Raw genomic sequence first — 23,533 nt, forward strand, 5'->3', positions numbered from 1 at the left:
TAAAAGTTTGAAATTAGATTCTAGAAACAGTGTTAGATTCTTTAAAAAGTCTTCCAACTTTTAGCAAAATAATGTCTGATACAGAGATGAATGTGGTGGAACTCGACACCACACCTTACCTCCATCTTAAGATGAGGGAGCTAAGGTCTCTCTGTAATATCAAAAAAATAACCATTGGCTCCAGACCTACCAAAATTCAGCTCCAGGAGCTGTTGGCAGAGTTTGAAAAAGCCAACCCCTCTGATGATGACCTCACAGAGGAAGAAATTAGTGACTTGGAGGCCAATGTCCCTCCTCCAGTCCTAAATAGGGAGAACAGGACCCCTCAAGTCCTGTCTCCAACTGTGTTAGTCAGAAATGGTGAGTCCCTCACAGGAGGGTCCCACATTTCTGAAATCACTGAGGATGCTCTCAGTGAAGATGACCTCCTGTTAGCCAGGATGGCCAAAAGATTGGCTTTGGAGAGACAGCTCCTAGCCATAGAAAGGGAAAGACAAGAGATGGGCCTAGGACCCATCAATGGTGGCAGCAATATAAATAGGGTCAGAGATTCTCCTGACATGTTAAAAATCCCCAAAGGGATTGTGACAAAATTTGAAGATGGTGATGACATCACCAAGTGGTTCACAGCTTTTGAGAGGGCTTGTGTAACCAGAAAAGTGAACAGATCTCACTGGGGTGCTCTCCTTTGGGAAATGTTCACTGGAAAGTGTAGGGATAGACTCCTCACACTCTCTGGAAAAGATGCAGAATCTTATGACCTCATGAAGGGTACCCTGATTGAGGGCTTTGGATTCTCCACTGAGGAGTACAGGATTAGGTTCAGGGGGGCTCAAAAATCCTCGAGCCAGACCTGGGTTGACTTTGTTGACTACTCAGTGAAAACACTAGATGGTTGGATTCAAGGCAGTGGTGTAAGTAATTATGATGGGCTGTACAATTTATTTGTGAAAGAACACCTATTGAGTAATTGTTTCAATGATAAACTGCATCAGCATCTGGTAGACCTAGGACCAATTTCTCCCCAAGAATTGGGAAAGAAGGCGGACCATTGGGTCAAGACAAGGGTGTCCAAGACTTCAACAGGGGGTGACCAAAAGAAAGGGGTCACAAAGACTCCCCAGGGGAAGGGTGATGAGACAACCAAAACTAAAAATAGTAAAGAGTCTTCTACAGGCCCCCAAAAACCTGCACAGGAGGGTGGGCCCAGAGCCTCTTCACAAAACAATGGGTACAAGGGTAAAAACTTTGATCCCAAAAAGGCCTGGTGTCATAGCTGTAAACAGCATGGACACCAAACTGGAGACAAGGCCTGTCCCAAGAAAGGTTCCACTCCAAACTCCCATCCAGGTAACACTGGTATGGCTAGTCTCCAAGTGGGATCAACAGTGTGCCCAGAGCAAATCAGGGTCCACACTGAAGCTACTCTAGTTTCTGAGGGTGGGGTGGATCTAGCCACACTAGCTGTCTGGCCGCCTAACATGCAAAAATACAGACAGCAACTCTTAATTAATGGGACTAGAATAGAAGGCCTGAGGGATACAGGTGCCAGTGTCACCATGGTGACAGAGAAACTGGTTTCCCCTGGCCAATACCTGACTGGAAATACTTACACAGTCACCAACGCTGACAATCAGAGAAAAGTACATCCCATGGCAATGGTTACTTTAGAATGGGGAGGGGTCAAGGGCCTGAAACAGGTGGTGGTCTCCTCAAATATCCCAGTGGACTGTCTGCTTGGAAATGACCTGGAGTCCTCAGCATGGGCTGGGGTAGAACTAAAAACCCATGCAGCAATGCTGGGTATCCCTGAACTGGTGTGTGTGAAAACAAGAGCACAATGCAAGGCACAGGGTGAACAAGTAGAGCTGGAGTCTGGAAGAATGGCCCAGCCTACCAAGAGGAAAGGAAAGTCAGTTGGGAAACCAACTGCAACACAGCAAAAGAAAGGGAACCTCTCTTCTCAGGAAGAAGTTCTGCCCTCTGAGGGAACTGAGCCTTTGGAGCTTGAACCTTATCAGGTTGAGCTCTTAGGCCCAGGGGGACCCTCAAGGGAGGAGCTGTGTAAGGGACAAGAAACCTGTCTCTCTCTTGAAGGCCTTAGGCAGCAAGCTGCTGAAGAGTCCAAAGGCAAGAAAAATGGAACGCATAGAGTCTATTGGGAAGATGGACTCCTGTACACTGAGGCCAGAGACCCCAAACCTGGTGCCACTAGGAGAGTGGTAGTGCCTCAGCTGTTCAGAGAGTTCATCCTAACATTGGCCCATGACATTCCCCTTGCAGGACATTTGGGACAAACCAAGACGTGGGAGAGGTTAGTCAACCACTTCTACTGGCCCAATATGTCCAACATGGTTAAGGAGTTTTGCCTCTCCTGCCCCACCTGTCAAGCCAGTGGTAAGACAGGTGGGCATCCAAAGGCCCCCCTCATTCCACTTCCAGTGGTGGGGGTTCCCTTTGAAAGAGTGGGTGTGGACATAGTTGGTCCACTAGAACCTCCCACAGCCTCAGGAAATCTGTATATCCTGGTAGTAGTGGATCATGCTACCAGGTATCCTGAAGCTATTCCCCTTAGGTCGACTACTGCCCCTGCAGTAGCCAAGGCCCTCATTGGTATTTTTACCAGAGTGGGTTTCCCTAAGGAGGTGGTGTCTGACAGAGGTACCAACTTCATGTCAGCATACCTAAAGCACATGTGGAATGAGTGTGGAGTGACTTATAAATTCACTACACCCTACCATCCACAAACTAATGGCTTAGTTGAGAGATTCAACAAGACATTAAAAGGCATGATCATGGGGCTCCCAGAAAAACTCAAAAGGAGATGGGATGTCCTCTTGCCATGTCTGCTTTTCGCTTACAGAGAGGTGCCACAGAAGGGAGTAGGATTCTCACCCTTTGAACTTCTGTTTGGTCATCCTGTAAGGGGACCACTTGCCCTTGTTAAAGAAGGCTGGGAGAGACCTCTCCATGAGCCTAAACAGGACATAGTGGACTATGTACTTGGCCTTCGCTCTAGAATGGCAGAGTACATGGAAAAGGCAACCAAAAACCTTGAGGCCAGCCAACAACTCCAGAAGTTTTGGTATGACCAAAAGGCTGCACTGGTTGAGTTCCAACCAGGGCAGAAAGTCTGGGTTCTGGAGCCTGTGGCTCCCAGGGCACTCCAGGACAAATGGAGTGGCCCTTACCCAGTGCTAGAGAGGAAGAGTCAGGTCACCTACCTGGTGGACCTGGGCACAAGCAGGAGCCCCAAGAGGGTGATCCATGTGAACCGCCTTAAGCTCTTCCATGACAGGGCTGATGTGAATCTGTTAATGGTAACAGATGAGGATCAGGAGGCAGAGAGTGAACCTCTCCCTGATCTTCTGTCATCAGACCCAAAAGATGGCACAGTAGATGGAGTGATCTACTCAGACACCCTCTCTGGCCAACAGCAAGCTGATTGTAGGAGAGTCCTACAACAGTTTCCTGAACTCTTCTCCTTAACCCCTGGTCAGACACACCTGTGTACCCATGATGTGGACACAGGAGACAGCATGCCTGTCAAAAATAAAATCTTTAGACAATCTGACCATGTTAAGGAAAGCATCAAGGTGGAAGTCCACAAGATGCTGGAATTGGGAGTAATTGAGCGCTCTGACAGCCCCTGGGCTAGCCCAGTGGTCTTAGTCCCCAAACCTCACACCAAAGATGGAAAGAAAGAGATGAGGTTTTGTGTGGACTACAGAAGGCTCAATTCTGTCACCAAGACAGATGCCCATCCAATTCCAAGAGCTGATGAGCTCATAGACAAATTAGGTGCTGCCAAATTCTTAAGTACCTTTGACTTGACAGCAGGGTACTGGCAAATAAAAATGGCACCTGGAGCAAAAGAGAAAACAGCATTCTCCACACCTGATGGGCATTATCAGTTTACTGTTATGCCCTTTGGTTTAAAGAATGCCCCTGCCACCTTCCAAAGGTTGGTGAATCAAGTCCTTGCTGGCTTGGAGTCCTTTAGCACAGCTTATCTTGATGATATTGCTGTCTTTAGCTCCACCTGGCAGGATCACCTGGTCCACCTGAAGAAGGTTTTGAAGGCTCTGCAAGCTGCAGGCCTCTCTATCAAGGCATCCAAATGCCAGATAGGGCAGGGAACTGTGGTTTACTTGGGACACCTTGTAGGTGGAGGCCAAGTTCAGCCACTCCAACCCAAGATCCAGACTATTCTGGACTGGGTAGCTCCAAAAACCCAGACTCAAGTCAGGGCATTCCTTGGCTTGACTGGGTATTACAGGAGGTTTGTGAAGGGATATGGATCCATTGTGACAGCCCTCACTGAACTCACCTCCAAGAAAATGCCCAAGAAAGTGAACTGGACTGTGGAATGCCAACAGGCCTTTGACACCCTGAAACAAGCAATGTGCTCAGCACCAGTTCTAAAAGCTCCAGATTATTCTAAGCAGTTCATTGTGCAGACTGATGCCTCTGAACATGGGATAGGGGCAGTTTTGTCCCAAACAAATGATGATGGCCTTGACCAGCCTGTTGCTTTCATTAGCAGGAGGTTACTCCCCAGGGAGCAGCGTTGGAGTGCCATTGAGAGGGAGGCCTTTGCTGTGGTTTGGTCCCTGAAGAAGCTGAGACCATACCTCTTTGGGACTCACTTCCTAGTTCAAACTGACCACAGACCTCTCAAATGGCTGATGCAAATGAAAGGTGAAAATCCTAAACTGTTGAGGTGGTCCATCTCCCTACAGGGAATGGACTTTATAGTGGAACACAGACCTGGGACTGCCCATGCCAATGCAGATGGCCTTTCCAGGTTCTTCCACTTAGAAAATGAAGACTCTCTTGGGAAAGGTTAGTCTCATCCTCTTTCGTTTGGGGGGGGGTTGTGTAAGGAAATGCCTCCTTGGCATGGTTGCCCCCTGACTTTTTGCCTTTGCTGATGCTATGTTTACAATTGAAAGTGTGCTGAGGCCTGCTAACCAGGCCCCAGCACCAGTGTTCTTTCCCTAACCTGTACTTTTGTATCCACAATTGGCAGACCCTGGCATCCAGATAAGTCCCTTGTAACTGGTACTTCTAGTACCAAGGGCCCTGATGCCAAGGAAGGTCTCTAAGGGCTGCAGCATGTCTTATGCCACCCTGGAGACCTCTCACTCAGCACAGACACACTGCTTGCCAGCTTGTGTGTGCTAGTGAGGACAAAACGAGTAAGTCGACATGGCACTCCCCTCAGGGTGCCATGCCAGCCTCTCACTGCCTATGCAGTATAGGTAAGCCACCCCTCTAGCAGGCCTTACAGCCCTAAGGCAGGGTGCACTATACCATAGGTGAGGGTACCAGTGCATGAGCATGGTACCCCTACAGTGTCTAAACAAAACCTTAGACATTGTAAGTGCAGGGTAGCCATAAGAGTATATGGTCTGGGAGTCTGTCAAACACGAACTCCACAGCACCATAATGGCTACACTGAAAACTGGGAAGTTTGGTATCAAACTTCTCAGCACAATAAATGCACACTGATGCCAGTGTACATTTTATTGTAAAATGCACCACAGAGGGCACCTTAGAGGTGCCCCCTGAAACTTAACCGACTGTCTGTGTAGGCTGACTAGTTCCAGCAGCCTGCCACACTAGAGACATGTTGCTGGCCCCATGGGGAGAGTGCCTTTGTCACTCTGAGGCCAGTAACAAAGCCTGCACTGGGTGGAGATGCTAACACCTCCCCCAGGCAGGAGCTGTAACACCTGGCGGTGAGCCTCAAAGGCTCACCCCTTTGTCACAGCCCAGCAGGGCACTCCAGCTTAGTGGAGTTGCCCGCCCCCTCCGGCCACGGCCCCCACTTTTGGCGGCAAGGCTGGAGGGAACAAAGAAAGCAACAAGGAGGAGTCACTGGCCAGTCAGGACAGCCCCTAAGGTGTCCTGAGCTGAGGTGACTCTGACTTTTAGAAATCCTCCATCTTGCAGATGGAGGATTCCCCCAATAGGGTTAGGATTGTGACCCCCTCCCCTTGGGAGGAGGCACAAAGAGGGTGTACCCACCCTCAGGGCTAGTAGCCATTGGCTACTAACCCCCCAGACCTAAACACGCCCTTAAATTTAGTATTTAAGGGCTACCCTGAACCCTAGAAAATCAGATTCCTGCAACTACAAGAAGAAGGACTGCCTAGCTGAAAAACCCCTGCAGAGGAAGACCAGAAGACGACAACTGCCTTGGCTCCAGAAACTCACCGGCCTGTCTCCTGCCTTCCAAAGATCCTGCTCCAGCGACGCCTTCCAAAGGGACCAGCGACCTCGACATCCTCTGAGGACTGCCCCTGCTTCGAAAAGACAAGAAACTCCCGAGGACAGCGGACCTGCTCCAAGAAAAGCTGCAACTTTGTTTCCAGCAGCTTTAAAGAACCCTGCAAGCTCCCCGCAAAAGGCGTGAGACTTGCAACACTGCACCCGGCGACCCCGACTCGGCTGGTGGCGATCCAACACCTCAGGAGGGACCCCAGGACTACTCTAAGACTGTGAGTACAAAAACCTGTCCCCCCTGAGCCCCCACAGCGCCGCCTGCAGAGGGAACCCCGAGGCTTCCCCTGACCGCGACTCTTTGGATCCTAAGTCCCGACACCTGGGAGAGACCCTGCACCCGCAGCCCCCAGGACCTGAAGGGCCGGACTTTCACCGGAGACGTGACCCCCAGGAGTCCCTCTCCCTTGCCCAAGTGGAGGTTTCCCCGAGGAATCCCCCCCTTGCCTGCCTGCAGCGCTGAAGAGATCCCGAGATCTCCCATTGACTTCCATTACAAACCCGACGCTTGTTTCTACACTGCACCCGGCCGCCCCCGCGCTGCTGAGGGTGAAATTTCTGTGTGGGCTTGTGTCCCCCCCGGTGCCCTACAAAACCCCCCTGGTCTGCCCTCCGAAGACGCGGGTACTTACCTGCAAGCAGACCGGAACCGGGGCACCCCCTTCTCTCCATTCTAGCCTATGTGTTTTGGGCACCACTTTGAACTCTGCACCTGACCGGCCCTGAGCTGCTGGTGTGGTGACTTTGGGGTTGCTCTGAACCCCCAACGGTGGGCTACCTTGGACCAAGAACTAAGCCCTGTAAGTGTCTTACTTACCTGGTTAACCTAACAAATACTTACCTCCCCTAGGAACTGTGAAAATTGCACTAAGTGTCCACTTTTAAAACAGCTATTTGTGAATAACTTGAAAAGTATACATGCAATTTTGATGATTTGAAGTTCCTAAAGTACTTACCTGCAATACCTTTCGAATGAGATATTACATGTAGAATTTGAACCTGTGGTTCTTAAAATAAACTAAGAAAAGATATTTTTCTATATAAAAACCTATTGGCTGGATTTGTCTCTGAGTGTGTGTACCTCATTTATTGTCTATGTGTATGTACAACAAATGCTTAACACTACTCCTTGGATAAGCCTATTGCTCGACCACACTACCACAAAATAGAGCATTAGTATTTTCTCTTTTTGCCACTATCTTACCTCTAAGGGGAACTCTTGGACTCTGTGCATACTATTCCTTACTTTGAAATAGTGCATACAGAGCCAACTTCCTACAAGACCCGACCACAAATCATATCCAACTGGGTTGAAAGATTGACACTGACATTACCAAATGCTTGATTTATGTGATTACAGATGGGCACAACATTGAGTAGTTTACCAACAGACATCGAGGGGCAGATGTGATTAAAAGTGGCGCATCATGCCTGATGTGCCACTTTTCTTGCACCCAATTGCGCTCTCTAATGCCACCATGTGTACACTGTATTTATAATACTGCACACCATGGTGCACATTAGGGAACTGGCGTCAAAATGTTGACTAGTTCGGCACTTTGCGGGATTAGCGCCAAAAATATTGACGCTAATCCTGCAAAGTGAAAGGGGGTCCACTAAAAACAGTGGGAGCCTCATTTTAACACCTCCCTTAGGCAGGCATAAAAATGATGCTAGAAATGGCGCAGTGGAATCAAATAGATTCCACTGCGCAATTTGTCTGGGCCTCCTAACGGCGTAACACCCCCTTGCATACATTATAACCTGGTGCGTGCATTGCGCCACTTTGTAAATGTGGCACAGGGTTTTTGACAACCTAAATCCACATTAGCATCTGAAAAATGACTCTAATGAGGCACAAGGGGCTTCTTAAATCTGCCCCTTAGTTTGCATTAGTTGTCAGCAAACATTCGTGGTTTTCTTGCTATATATTATTTGTCTGTATTATACCACATCACCTTCACAAGCACTGCCCCGCCACAGCACCCTTTGGAACATTCTTCTGTTATATCTAACATGATCTGTTTATGAAAATAGATTGTTTCCCACTTAATAATTTAGTGCCCTTCTTTCCTTTCTGTAATATTTTCTCATTAATTGAACACGAGGAGGACTACTTTAAGCCTCTCTTTCAGTAATAATTCATTGTAGCGAATTATTCCCTGACAGAATCATAAGATATATAAATATGTATATATTTATATACTTTTCTAAAATTTCTCAATTAGGGTAGCTTCTCAAGACAATACTAGAGTTTTTACATTTCTATTTATCAACAAATCAGTCCTGAAACTAAGAAAAATACAAAAAAAGCTTGAGGTGACAGACACAGGAACCAAAACTGAGAGAATAGATCCTGTACCTGTCTGACTCACGAAGTTCAACCAGCCTAGAAATCTGAGAAAATGTGAGATAAAGCGTAGTGGCTAAAGTGCAAACTGTGGTTCTAAAACACATTTCTTAACTAAATGTTGCAATGCTAAGCAAATTACTTTACTTCCTTAAGTCTCAGTTTCCTTATTGTCAGTTGTAAATGCCAGGGAAAGGTTCAAGGGGCATATTTATACTTGTGTTGCGCTGAATGTGCGTCATTTTTTTAATGCAAATTTGGTGCAAAACGAACTCCATATTTATACTTAGGCGCTAGACCCGTCTAGCGTCAAATTTATGGAGATAAAGTCAGTTTTGGGACTTTGCAACATACTTTGCGTCAATGAGATGCAAAGTAGGCGTTCCTGTGCAATAAATTACTCTAATGCCTTAGTGCCATATATACCCCTCCGTGCTAAAATCACGCACGGGGAAAGGGGGTCAAAAAATGGTGCAAAGCTTGCTTTGCACCGTTATTTAACACCTGGGTCAGCAGGCGTTAGGGGACCTGTGGATCTAGTTCCATGGTGGAACACCATGGAATAAGCCCACAGGTGCCCGCCCCAGGGACACCCCCACCCACACCAGAGGGACAGTGGAGGATGGGTGAACCCCATCTCAGGTATGTATAAGTAAGTACAGGTAAAGTATTTTTTTTTAAAGTGCCATTGGGAGCACTTAATTGAGGCCCCCTACATGGCACTGGGTGCAATGGCCATGCCCAGGGGACCCTGGTCCCCTGTGCTGGCCACTTGGGTGGTGGGCATGACTCCTGTCTTTTCTAATACAGGAGTCATGTGGTATGGAAGGTTTTGCATCAGAAAATGACGCTAGCCTGGTTAGAGTAATTTATTTTACTCTAACCTGCCTAATGTCATTTTTTGGTGCAAAACCCCCTTCTTCCATATTGCCAGTCCCACGCGGCTAACGTCATTTTCTTAATGCTAACCTACCCTTTGCACCGGCTTGCACCATTCCATAAATATGGTGCCTGGCAGGTGCTTAGAAATGGTGCAAGCCGGTGCTAAACTTTTTGGTGCAAAACTGCGTTGGTGCAGTTTTGCACCAAAAAGTATAAATGAGGGCCCAAATTTCAGAGCGGACAATTATGGAACAATAGCTGAGGTAAAGAAGAATTCTAGGCTAACTTTGTAATTTAAATAAGGCAGAAATTTGCAAAGCTTGTGGTCTCTTGTATGTACGATAAACAAGCACCTTGTGATGTTATGTTGATGTTGTGCTTTTGATCAGTGTTACTACCACACAACAGTACTCACATAACACTGTGAATTTAAAGATCACATGATGTATCATTGTTATTGTTTCTGCAGCACCCAAACCTCCAGCAATTCTGCTGTGTTCATAATGAGTACATTTGTCAGTGTGCCCGGAATACTGAGTGTCCCAATACAGCAGCAATAATGATTCGGTAAAATTGTTATAGCTTTAAGTAAGCTGATAAAGTATGACCAGCTGAGAAGTGCAAAGCCAATATGTCTCTCCTATGCAAGAGTTATAGGATTTGCCAGCGTGTTTTAGCCATGTTGTACACTAAGGCAGCTGCTGTTCAGTAAGGCTAAAAGTATGTGATGTAGAGGAGAGTGGTGTGGAGTGGCATATAGTGGAATGGCACAGAGTCGAGTAGCGTTGAGTCTTGTAGAGTGTCAATAGAGTGGATTGTTGTAGATTGGATTGGAAAAGAGTGGAGTTGAGTAGAGAGGTGTAGAGCAGACTGGCGCAGAGTGGAGGGGCATGGAATGAGTGGCGTGGAGTGAAGGGGCTAGAGAGTAGGGGCATAGAGTGGCTGAGCAAAGAGTGAGGTCGGGTGTTGTGGCATACAGTGGAGTAGAGTGGAGAGGAAGTAAGGGACATGGAGTGCTGTAGCAGAGTGGGGTAAAGTGTTGTACAGTGGAGTAAAGAGCTATAGAGTGGAGTAGAGTGTCATGGAGTGATGTGGCTTTGAGTGGAGTGGCGTAGAGTGGTGAAGCATTGAGTGGAGTGTCATAGAGTAGAGTATTGTTGAGGGTCACAGAGTGGGGAGTTGTAGAGTCTTGTGGAGTGGCAAAGAGTACAGTGGTGTAGAGTGGAGCAGAGTGTCACAGAATGGAGTGGACTAGAGTGTCATACACTGGAAAGGAGTAGATTGACGTAGAATGGAGCGACATAGAGTGGAGGGGTGTAGAGTGGAGGGTACAGAGTAGAGTAAAGTGAAGAGGAGTGTTGTAGAGTGGAGCAGAATGGCATGGTGTGGTGTTGAATGGTTTAGAGTGTAATAGAGTGGAGTGACTTAGTGTGGACTAACATAGAGTGCAGGTTTGTAGAGTGGCATTGCATAAAGTGGAGTGCAGTGTCACAGAATGGAGTGGAGTAGCATAGCATAGAGTGGTGTAAAGTGTAATGGAGTGGAGTGGCACAGAGTGGAGTAAAGTGGTGAGAGTGGCAAAGGGTGTTGTAGAGGGTCATGGAGTGGTTTAGAGTGTTGTGGAGTATCAAGAGGGGAATGTCATACAGCAGACTGTTATGGAGTGGAATAGAGTGTCGTGGGAGTTCTTAGTGTGGAGGGGCATAAAGTTGAGTACAGTGGCCTACAGAAAAGTGGCATAGAGTGGAGTTGAGTGGAATGGAGCAGACTGTCTTGGAAAGGAGCATTGTGGACTGGTATTTCGTACAGTGGAGTGTTGTAGAGTGGTTTGTCATAGAGTGGAGCAGTGCAGAGTGCAGCTGAGTGTCACTGAGTGGAGCGGAGCAGAGTGCTCTGGAGTGTCAAAGAGTGAAGTAGCATAGAATGCACAGAGTGGAGTACAGTGGCTTAGAGTGGAGTGGCATCAAGTGGAGTACAGTCTCATAGAGTGGAGTGGCGTTCGGGGGTAGGGGTAGGGTGGCATAGTACAGATTGGATTAAAGTGCAGTGGAGTGCAATAGAGTGAAGTGCCATAGAGTTGAGTACAATAGAGTGGAGTAAAGTGTCAGAGTGAAGTGGTGTAACGTGCAGTGGTATAGAGTGGAGTAAAGTGACACAGAGAGTCATAGAGTGGAATGGCGTAGATTGGCATAGAGTGTCGTAGAGTGGCATATCGTGGCATAGAGTGACGCAGAATGGCATGTCGCGGAGTAGAGTGTCATAGAGTGGAGTACCGTGGAGTATCATGGAGTGGCGTGGAGAGGTGTAGAATGGAGTGGCATAGAGTGAAGTATCAAAGAGTGTCACAGAAAAGAGTGATGTAGAGTGGATCAGAGTGTTGTAGAGTGGAGTGTTGTAGAGTGGAGTATCATGGTGAAGAGTGGAGTGTTGCAGAATGAGTTGCATAGAGTTGTGGTGAGTGGCCTAGAGTGAAGTGGCATAGAGAGGCGTAGAGTGGTCCTGAGTGAAGTGGAGTAAAATGGAGCAGAGGGAAGTGGCATGGTGAGGGTAGAATGGCGTAGAGAGGCATGGAGTAGAGTATTGCAGAGTGCCGTGCCGCAGAGTGGAGGGGCGTAGAGTGGAGGGGTTCAGGGAGGAGGGGTGCAGAACAGCATAGAGTAGAGTGGATTGGACAGTCACATACTATAATAGAGTGAAGTAGAGTGCTGTAGAGTTGAGTAGAGTGTCATGGTGAGGGTGGAGAGATGCAGAGTGGCATATCATAGACAGAAGTAAAGTGTCAAAAAGTGGAGGCACTTGTAGTGGAGAGGCATAGAATGAGGTAGAGTAGGGTGGACTGGAGTGGTGTAGAGTGTCACAGAGCAGAGTGGTGTAGAGTGGAGTGGCATACATTGGAGTTGCTTAGAGGTGAGTAGAGTGTCTTAGAGTGCCACTGAGAAGAGTGCTGTAAAGTGGACTGCCATATAGTGGAGTAGAGTGTCATAGAGTAATATGCATGATGTGGCAACGCACCATATTTTCAGCACATTTTCAATTGAAATGACCATTACATTTGAGCAGACATGCAGTTTTACTGCTAAAATTATACAGCCCACAAATGATAATAATTGAAAATGGCACAACCAAGTGTATTGATTTGTTTTTATTGTATTAGAATATGTTTACACTATACTTCAGAATTACAAAAAATGTGCTTACCTAATTCTGATATATTCTAAAATATTTGCACAGGCTATATACAGACACTTAAGCTTTTTTGGGTGCTAGAAAAAAATATCATCCTACAGCCTCTCTCACATGGGTAGCAAGCAGAAATGTCACATAAATCATCTCACTTTGAAGTTAGAGAAAGAAAAGTAACCACCAAACTCCCTCAGAAGACAGTGCCTGACATTTGACATCTGTTTTTGAATGTATAGCAAATGTGACAAGATAAGAACAAAATGTAAATGCCTGTTTACAGGAAGAGAGCATTTGTGAATGAATCCAGGAAAAATGCTATGTACAACTGGAGGGATGAACACAAGCGGACAGCCAAAAGCAAATAAAGACTGAGAAAATAAAACAAGCAAAAGTGAATCACAAAGCACAAAACCAATGGTATGCAATGGGCGGAATGCATTCCCAGGTAAGCTTTCAGGATGTCCCCAAGGTTGACGCTAGCAAACCAGACAGCTGGGTTGTCTGGTAGGCTTCGACCCAAAAAATATGCAGGGCGAGAGGTAGACTGGCCTGAAGGCCAATCATAATTTATACAAACAGTTCACAGAGTTGGGTCACAATCAGTCACATCATAAGCATACATACCAACAGGCCCGATTCAGGCGGGAGACTCATGACTTTTTTTAGCCAAAAAATGTACCCCTCGCTAAATTGCCTCAGCTTTAATATGTCAGTGCTGCGAATGTAATAGCTGTTTCTAAAATAACATTTCATACTGTGCTTCTACATCTCCAGGAACTACAAACCAAAAATGTTTTACCCTTACCCAACCTTTGAGTCTATTGACCCCGGAAAGGAGGGAATTAGGCTGGGGTTCAAACCAATGGCGTAACAAAGGTCCCCACAGTGGGGGGAGGGGAGCTCGAGTGCCATGAGGGACCCCTCGGCACACTACACTGTGCACGGGCGGCAGGCCCCTGACTGGGTTCTGGGGGAGGGGACCCCCTCCAGGGTCTTTGCAGCCCACCCTCCCCTCTCAAGTTTCGTTACGCCACTGGTTCGAACTCACAATCCACCTCAACGGCTAAACCTTAACTCACCAGACCATCCTCCTGGCTGGCGCCATTTGGGTGACCAGCTCAGTTTGTCTTTGTTCATACTGTATGATTAACTGATTACCTTCAGAGGTCACGTCACCACCTGCAGTGTCAATAACAATGGGCACCAGGCACCCTGAACTTACCAACGAGCACGCCCGCTGCGAATGCAACACCCAACATCGCCGTCCCCACAACAGCCTCTTTGGAAACCCCTTCGAAAGGCATGCTGTCGCTCTCACAGGGCCAGACCGGGAGAAATAAATAGAGCGCCCCTTCGATGCTACCGAAGTGACAGTGATGCTTTGTCAATAAGTGGACTTTGCCCAGAAGTGAAACAGAAAGCAACGTGAGTTTATGCTTCCTAGCCCTGCTTCCTGGGTATGCACAGAAACACGTGGTGATGCCTCCGGGCTTCACCAGACCCTTCGACACAGAAAAAACACTCTACTGCGGTCGTTTGGCGCCACCTGCAGGAGGTGGTGTGCAACGATGCGCCCTAAAAAAAAAAAAAAAAAAAAAAACACTTTTCAAACGACTATCGTTCATTGTGCCATGAAAGAATTTTACACCACCTTATGTGTCATTGTTAAATTATCCTATTTTGTTGACTGGTTCTTTGAAATGCTATATGTTGCATTTTACTAAACGCATTTTCTCAACGTGCCTTGGTGTAATATGCTTATTCCATTATCTGTCCTGAAATGTAGTTTTTGCTACCGCCCAAGCGTCTTCTATCAAATCATCTCTATTTTATCCATCTAATCTGTTATCTTTGTGACTGTGAGAAAGAGAATTAAACGTTCAATCTCTACATACAACACCAGTGGTGGCTGGTGACATTTGAAGGTGGTGGGGTGTAAAATCTCGGGATGAGCGGCCTGTGGCGTGCGAGTCTAACGTGCAAGCTGTACTGGCAAAAGAGAGGTTTAGTTTTTTTTGTGTTTTTTTTTAAGAGTGGGCAAATTTGGCATTTTCTAGCAAATTTGAAAAAGCAAGAAGGTTAATAAAGCAATTGTGAAAGAGTAGTTATGACTTCAATGGAGATTTCATATGATAATGACGAAGGACGCAGTTAGCTGATTATTCAGTATAACCACAGAACTTCATAACAGATATTAAGATAACAATGCTGAGAACCCCACAGATTTCTTTATTTATTGATATACCTTTAGAAATGAACTCTACTGAGGAAATACAAGTCATGGCAGCAATGGCAGAGTAGGAGAATGTATACACCCCTCTTTGTTTCAGGGAATTTCCGACACACTAAGGCTATCAGTAGTTGCATGCCCCCTGGGGTGAACCTTGCCTTGACTCATCCCATGCTGACTGCCACTCTTGCCTGGACTCTATATGTACCATACATTTGTGCAACCTCAATGTGGAATCCAGTCTGTTCTGTGCAAGTGGTCTTTGCATTACCCTACTATGTCCCACAAATGAGCATTGGGAGGTGGCCGGTTACTCCTCACCCCGGACAAACCACGTCTCGTCTCTCATACCTTAGACACACTGTATCTCCTGTCTCCCCTGTCTAAACCCTGCTTCAGCTCTGTCTAACTTGTTTCCAAGTGCCCCGAGTGGACAGCAACAGTTGGATTTATAGAAAATATTCTGCAGATCACCACATGTTCCAGCGCCTTGAAACTGCCTCCCGCTGCAAGTATGGCTTTGCTGCCTTCTAACAGACTCTGGTGGTCATTACAACCCTGGCGGACGGTGTTAAAGCAGCGGTAAGACCGCCAACAGGCCAGCGGTAAAAAAATTGCAATTATGACCGTGGCGGAAACCGCCAACAAAGACAGCCACTTTAACACTCGGACCGCCACGGCGGTATAAACAAACAGCGCGGCGGTCACCGCCAACAGACAGGCGGAAGACAATGTACCGCCCACAGTATCACAACCTGCCAATCCGCCACCTTTTCCGGGGCGGATTCACCGCAGATAAAAACACGGCGGAAACAGCCATTTCATAGGGAAAACGCTCACCTCTACACACTCCACGAGGAAGGAGGGCACCATGGAGCCGGAACTCCATATCCTGCCAGCACTAGTCTTCCTGCTCCTCTACGAAGATCATCAATGCCGGAGGTGAAGACCACGGTGAGTACTGCACCTACGACATAGGGGAGGGGGGAGGCAAAAATACAGGGACACAAACACTCAACACCCCAACCCCCACCCCGACCCTCACCCACTACAACACACACACCAATGCATATCTATACATTACAGTAACCCCCAACCCCCCTGGAAGAATGCAAAGACAAAAGGAAATGAGTGGAACCATTGTAATATATCAAAATACAGTAAGCAAATATATACATATATATATACACAATAAACAAAATATACACCACGATTGGTAGTGCAGGTATTGCACCATTCATAGTCCGTGGACCACTGGGCCCAAAATGCATGGGCGAGGCCCACCAAGATACCCGATCCAAACGGAGAGAACACTGCAGGGGCATCAGATCGAAATACAACAGGCACCTCAGGGGGAAGGGAAGGGGGGCACCTCAGCTGGATGAGTGCACCACGCCAGATCCACGAGGGGGCTCCATGCCCATTGATGTATCCTGGGGAGTGCAAAGCCACAGTCTCTCAAGTCTCTACAGTGGGTGGGTTGCCCACTGTTCAATCCTGGGGATTGCAAAGCCACAGTCTCTCAAGTCTCTACAGTGGGTGGCTTGCCCACTGTACCATCCTGGGGAGTGCAAAGCCACAGTCTCTCAAGTCTCTACAGTGGGTGGCTTGCCCACTGTTCAATCCTGGGGAGTGCAAAGCCACAGTCTCTCAAGTCTCTACAGTGGGTGGGTTGCCCACTGTACCATCCTGGGGAGTGCAAAGCCACAGTCTCTCAAGTCTCTACAGTGGGTGGCTTGCCCACTGTTCAATCCTGGGGAGTGCAAAGCCACAGTCTCTCAAGTCTCTACAGTGGGTGGGTTGCCCACTGTACCATCCTGGGGAGTGCAAAGCCACAGTCTCTCAAGTCTCTACAGTGGGTGGCTTGCCCACTGTACCATCCTGGGGAGTGCAAAGCCTCTCAAGTGGATGCTGTTCTCCACTGGTTCTGGAGGGGGACTGGTGCCCAGAGTGCTTCATCCTGTGCAGGACAGACGGAGTGGATGCTGTTCTCCACTGGTTCTGGAGGGGGACTGGTGCCCAGAGTGCTTCATCCTGTGCGGGACTGATGGAGTGGATGCTGTTCTCCACTGGTTCTGGAGGGGGACTGGTGCCCAGAGTGCTTCTTCCTGTGCAGGACAGACGGAGTGGATGCTGTACTCCACTAGTTTTGAAGGGGGACTGATGCCCAGAGTGCTTCATCCTGCCAAGGACCGACGGAGTGGATGCTGTACTCCACTGGTTCTGGAGGGGGACTGGTGCCCAGAGTGCAGCACACACCTGTGACGGTCCCAGTTGCGTCACTGGCCCTGCCGCAAATGGGCTAGCGGTGCTTTCCATGGCGGTCTTTGCCATGTTCAGCGGTCCTTGGCCTGTTCAGCGGTGCTTGAGTTGCCAGTGTCAGACATGTTCAGCGGTGCTTTCCATGGCGGTCTTTGCCCTGTTCAGTGGTCCTTGCCAAGGCGGTCCTTCATTGCCCAGCAGGGCTGTGGCTGCCGGTCCTTCATGGGTCAGCTGGGCTGTGGCTGGCGGTGGCCTCCTGGGCAGTGACGATGGGGCTGGCGGTGGCCTCCCGGGCAGTGACTCTGGCGATGGCCTCCTGGGCAGAGACGATGAGGCTGGCGGTGGCCTCCTGGGCAGTGACAATGGGGCTGGCAGAGGCCTCCTGGGCAGTGACGATGGGGCTGGCGGTGGCCTCCTGGGCAGTGACGATGGGGCTGGCGGAGGCCTCCTGGCCAGCGGGGATGATGGCGGTCTTCTCCGCCGTGCTGCTCCTCCCAGACTTTGGAGATTTCTTCTGCCCCTTCCCCACCTTGGGAGGAGTCACAGCTGAGTTGACACACCCCCGGGACCCCTGTGAGCGGCTTTGCTGGCTGGAGTCTTCCCCCTCTCCTGCCGGGCACTGTCCAACTTCTGGTGCTTCACAGGGGGGGACTGGATGTGCTGTGGCTCCGTACACACTGGCTGGCCTGGTGGCCGGTGCACTCCACATACCTGTAACAACAGGCACCACTGGTCCCGGAGATTTTTTGGCTGCAGTGCTAGTACGGGACCTATGAGTTGGACGGGGGTGGGGGAATAGGTTAAGGGTGGACAGGAAATGTTTTTTGGAGACACTGGGACGGGTAGCTGGAGGGGGTTTGGGAGTGGAGGAAGAGGTGGTGGTTGTAGGAGGTGTAACTTTTGTGGATTTGGGTGCAGGTGCATGGGCTGGAGGCTGTCGTGAGGTGGATGGCTGTTGGGTGGGTGTGTGCCTGCGTTTGTGTATCTTGGGAGGGGGCGTCACAGACACACTGGGAGAGGACACAGGGGACGTGGAAATGGTAGTGGGGGTGGTGAGTGCACGTGAGCGGGGTGTGGTGGTGGGTGTGCTGGTGCGGGACGTAGTGGCTGTAGTGGTAGTGTATGAAGGTGTGAGTGTAGACGAGACTGGGAGGGAGGAGGGAGACGAGGAGGAGGACAGTGAAGGCAGTGGATGTTGGTGTGTCTGTATGTGTGTGATGCTTGCGTGAATGCCTGTGGGATGTGTGGTGCTTATGTTTGCCTGAGCTTCCCTTGTGTGGTGAGGTGTTTGCAGACTGGTCTGATGGTGTGCTTGGGATAGGCAGAGGTACAGGGGATTGGGTCTGGGTGGAGGAAGTTGGAGGGGGGAGGCTAGACACAGGGACAATGGCTGCCATCAGTGCTGAGGCCAGAGTTTGAAAGGTTCGATGAAGGGCAGGCTGACCAGAATGAATGCCCTTCAGGAATGCATTTGTGTGTTGCAACTCCCTTTCTACACCCTGGATGGCATTCAAAATGGTAGACTTCCCAACAGTGAGTGACCTGAGGAGGTCAATGGCCTCCTCACTGAGGGCAGCAGAGGTGACAGGGGCAGGGGCTGAGGTGCCTGGGGCGAAGGTGATGCCCACCCTCCTGGGTGAGCGGGCACGGGGCGAAGGCTGAGGGGCTGCTGGGAGGGCGGTGCTGGTAGGGGGGGTGGCGGATGTACCTGTAGAAGTGGGGGGCACAGATGTTGCCGCCACCACAAGGGAGCTCCCATCGGAGGATGAGTCAGTGTCGCTGGTTGCAGATCCTGTGACCGCCGTGGTGCTCCCCTCGCCCTCCGTCCCACTGGTGTATTCTGAGTCCGTAGTGTGGCCCTCCATGGCCATGTGGGATGCAGCTCCCTCGGGCTCCGGTGCCAATGTACCTCCGCCTGATGATGCTAATGCACACAAGAACAGGGAGACCACAAAAAGGGTGGGGATGACAGAAGAAAGACAGGTTGAGTGCATGGCTTACCGCTACCGTTGGCGGACAATACAGACACAGCAGCCCCCTGCACTACGTCACGCTGCTGGGCTCTACAGATGCAATTCCTGGGAAATTGCCTACAAGGCTATGGACGACATCTGCACACATAGATGACACAGGGGCATGAATACCTGTACTTGGCACTCTACAGAGGTGGAGTGGGGTGCCACATGGCCTGCCTTACGGAGGGGCCTCGCCCCGGCCTAGGGAAACCCACAGCCCTCCTCCCCCACCCAGACACCTTCACTGCGCGCAAAGTCCACTGAATGATAGTGTATTCACCCCCTTGTGTCTGCTGTGATGCCTTCAAGCGCCCATCCAACTCAGGGTAGGCCACCGCCAGGATCCGGAACATCAGGGGGGTCATTGTTCGACGGGCACCCCTCCCACGTTGGGAGGCCATCCCCAGCTGAGCCTCCGCCGTCTTCTTGCTCCAGCGAATGTCCTCCCATCTTTTACGACAGTGGGTGCTCGGTCTGTGGTGGACCCCCAGGGTCCGGACGTCCTTGGCGATGGCACGCCAAACATCCTTCTTCTGGTGGGCGCTGACCTACATGACATGTACAGGGGAAGAAGAAAAGTCATTACCAACTGCACCGTCAAAGTGAGTGGCCCACATCCCTACCCTTGCTATGTGGCCCATGCATTCACAGTCCTTCATGCACGCAGAACTGTGCCCCCTTCCTTCTTACAACCAGCCCTCTACACACAGGCATAGCTCATACAACATGCTCCCTGTGTACCTACCTGTTGGTCTGGAGGACCGTAGAGTAGCGTGTACTGGGGGAGGACCCAGTCGACGAGCTTCTCCAACTCCTCTGCAGTGAAGGCAGGGGCCCTTCCCCAGACGCAAGAGCCATTGTCTCTTCCAGACCGAGGTCACAGCAGCACTTACAGTGTAGGTCCTCTCCTGTCGAAGATCAGGTATCGAGTGATTCAACAGCTAGAAAATGGCGGTCACGTCCGCGGCGGTCACGTCCGCGGCGGTGCGTACCATCACCGCCGGCGTACATCGTCATTGGCTCCTGGGACCCATAGGGTCCAATGTTAACCAATGCAGGATTGCGCCGCGGTCTTCGACAGCCTACCACGACGGTGTACAACGCCAGCGCGGGTACCTCACATCCCATTGTCCCAGTTTAGAGGTCAGGCAGCCCCCATTTCAGGGGCCCACATGGCCTAATTACCAACTGCGTCACACATACCTAGGCCTTGTCTCACAACACAAATACAGGCCACATTTTGTGTATGAATGGTGTTCTGTGTAGACTGTGGGGACATACCTCTGAGTTGTTTGACTCTGTGGTCGCTGTTGTCCTTCATGGGCACCGTCCGCTGGGACATGTGAGGAGATGGCGGCATCCTCCGGTGTACTGACCACTGGTGGACCTGTCGACAATGGAGCAAAGAAGTTTGATCATCACCTACAGATTTGACCGTGCCACAATCCAGGATCTGTGTACCCAGTTGGAGCCTGACCTGATGTCAGCAATCCGCCATCCCACAGGAATCCCCACTCAAGTGCAGGTGCTATCAGTGCTCCATTTCCTTGCAAGTGGGTCATTTCAAACAACAGTGGCCATGGCATCAGGGATGTCCCAGCCTATGTTTTCCAACGTGTTGTCCAGAGTGTTGCCTGCCCTTCTGAAACACATGCAGTGCTATATCGTTTTCCCTCAGGTGGAGGACTTGCCTACAGTGAAAGGTGACTTCTATGCCCTTGGACATATCCCCAACATCATAGGTGCCATTGGAGTGAAGAGGTGTACAGGAACCGGAAGAGTTATCATTCCATGAATGTACAGATGGTATGTTTGGCAGACCAGTACATATCCCAGGTAAATGCTATGTTCCCTGGCTCTGTGCATGATGCCTACATCCTGCGGAATAGCAGCATTCCTTATGTGATGGGTCAACTCCAGAGGCACCGGGTGTGGCTATTAGGGGACTCTAGTTACCCCCAACCTGTCATGGCTACTGACCCCAATGAGGAATCCCAGGACCAGGGCAGAGGAACGCTACAATGAGGCCCATGGGCGGACTAGAGGGTGATCGAACGCACCTTCGGCCTCCTGAAGGTCAGGTTCAGGTGCCTCCATATGACAGGTGGTTCCTTATTCTACTCACCAAAGAAGGTGTGCCAAATCATCGTGGCCTGCTGTAGGCTTCACAACTTGGCTTTGCAACGCCAGGTGCCTTTTCTGCAGGAGGATGGTCCAGATGGCGGTGTTGTGGCAGCTGTGGAGCCTGTGGACAGTGATGAGGAGGAAGCAGAGGAAGAAGACATTGACAACAGGGACTCAGTTATCCAGCAATATTTCCAGTGACACACAGGTGAGAAAACATTCCTGCCTACTACAAGTACTTGAACACTTCTACCTCTATCCTGTCTGTCGATTTCACCCAGTGTATGGTCACTGAGTTGTAATTTTCCCTTACGGTTTCACAGGTGTGGTTTCCAACATGTATCATCTGCTTAGATTCCTCATGGACTTGAGATGTGTGACATAGGTATGTTGACATTACATTTGAAAAAGCATTTTGTCACTGTCATTGCTAATACACAATTTCGAAATCACAGACTGACTCCAGATTGTTTTGTGCTTCAAGGGTGTTTATTGAAGTGCTCAATATTGGAGGGGGTAGTAAAATGGTGAGGGGGGATGGTGGAGGAATGCCCATGGCAGAGTCTAGTCTATTAGTCTCAAAGGTGCATTGCCCATATGGGCATAGGAAGTGGAGCTGGAGCAGTTCCAATATAGACAGGGTTACAAAGTGGGACAGTGGTTTGACAATCAGTGTGGTCTAATTTCTTGGTGGGGGTCTTGGCATCGTGCTCTGTCTTGTTCCTGGATCTCAGGGACCGCTTGCGGGTGGTTCTCCGTCTGCAGGGGGGGTGCTGGTGTGGTGGTCCTGTGGCGGTGCCTCCTGTCCACTAGCGCCGGCGGAGGTGGTGGGCAGTTCATCGTCCATGCTAGTGTCAGGGGTCCCTTGTAGTGCCACAGTGTCCCTCCTGGTGTTAAGTATTTCCTTCAGCACCCCTACGATGGTGCCCAGGGCGGAGCTGATGGTTCTGAGTTCCTGCCTGAACCCCAAATACTGTTCCTCCTGCATGCGCTGGGTCTCCTGAAACTTGGCCAGGACCGTTGCCATCGTCTCCTGGGAGTGGTGGTATGCTCCCATGATGGAGGAGAGGGCCTCGTGGAGAGTGGGTTCCCTTGGCCTGTCCGCCCCCTGTCGCACGGCAGCCCTCCCAATTCCCCTGTGTTCCTGTGCCTCCGTCCCCTGGACCATGTGCCCACTGCCCCTGCCCCCAGGTCCCTGTTGTTGTTGGGGTGGTGGGTTATCCTGGGTTCCCTGTAGTGGTGGACACACAGCTGATTGACGTGTCCTGGGGACGGAGGTATGGGCCCGCTGGGTGGGTGCTGTGCTGGTGTTACCAGAGGGTGGAAGGTCTGTGGTGGGCTGTGCCTGTGTGAGGGGAACCGACTGTCCCGAGGCCCACGATGGTCCGGGCTGGTCATCTAAATCCAGTTGTACAGAGCTGCTGTCATCACTATGGGCCTCTTCTGTGGGTGGGGTGGAGTTGTCTGGACCCTCCTGTCTGGTGACGTTGGGTAGTGGTCCTGCAGGGGTGTAAAAGCATGATTATTGCATCTGTGTGTGTCATGGTGTGCAATGGGTGGGTGACCGTGTACCCCAGTGCTAGCATTCCTGTGTGGGGGCTTGTGTGATGATGGTTGAGGGGGTGTTATGGGTATGTGCAGTGGGCATGCTTTAGTGATGGGTGTCCATGCTTTGTTGTGTCATGCAGGGCTTGGTGTTGGGATGTGTGGTTTGTGTTATTAGTACATTTGTGAGGAGTTGGAGTGATAGGGGAGGGGGCGAGGGTGGGGGTCTGTGATAGCATGGAGGTAGGGTGGGGGATGTAATAGTAAAGGTTTGACTTACCAGAGTCCATTCCTCCACCGACTCCTGCGAGGCCCTCAGGATGCAGAATCGCCAAGACCTGCTCCTCCCATGTTGTTAGTTGTGGAGGAGGGGGTGGGGGTCCGCCGCCAGTCCGCTGTACCGCTATGTGGTGTCTTGAGACCACGGAACGCACCTTCCCCCGTAGATCATTGCACCTCTTCCTGATGTCGTCCCGATTTCTTGGGTGCTGTCCCACTGCGTTGACCCTGTCGACTATTCTTCGCCATAGCTCCATCTTCCTAGCTATGGAGGTGTGCTGCACCTGGGATCCAAATAGCTGTGGCTCTACCCAGACAATTTCCTCCACCATGACCCTGAGCTCCTCCTCCGAGAACCTGGGGTGTCTTTGCCGT

The 23,533-nt window shown here is 50.0% G+C and overlaps 1 protein-coding gene across 1 annotated transcript in view; it reads right to left on the reverse strand.

The window, feature by feature from the left end:
- The window catches only part of COMTD1 (catechol-O-methyltransferase domain containing 1), a 102,596-nt gene extending 88,415 nt beyond the window's left edge, over positions 1–14,181 (reverse strand). The window contains exon 1 of the mRNA XM_069240794.1: positions 13,926–14,181. Within this exon, the coding sequence (XP_069096895.1) occupies positions 13,926–14,007 (82 nt within the window). The 5' untranslated portion in view covers positions 14,008–14,181. The remainder of the gene's footprint in view (positions 1–13,925) is intronic.
- Positions 14,182–23,533: the final 9,352 nt, after the last annotated feature.

The sequence above is a fragment of the Pleurodeles waltl genome, chromosome 6 (assembly GCF_031143425.1).
Source record: "Pleurodeles waltl isolate 20211129_DDA chromosome 6, aPleWal1.hap1.20221129, whole genome shotgun sequence".
NCBI classification, from domain to species: domain Eukaryota; kingdom Metazoa; phylum Chordata; class Amphibia; order Caudata; family Salamandridae; genus Pleurodeles; species Pleurodeles waltl.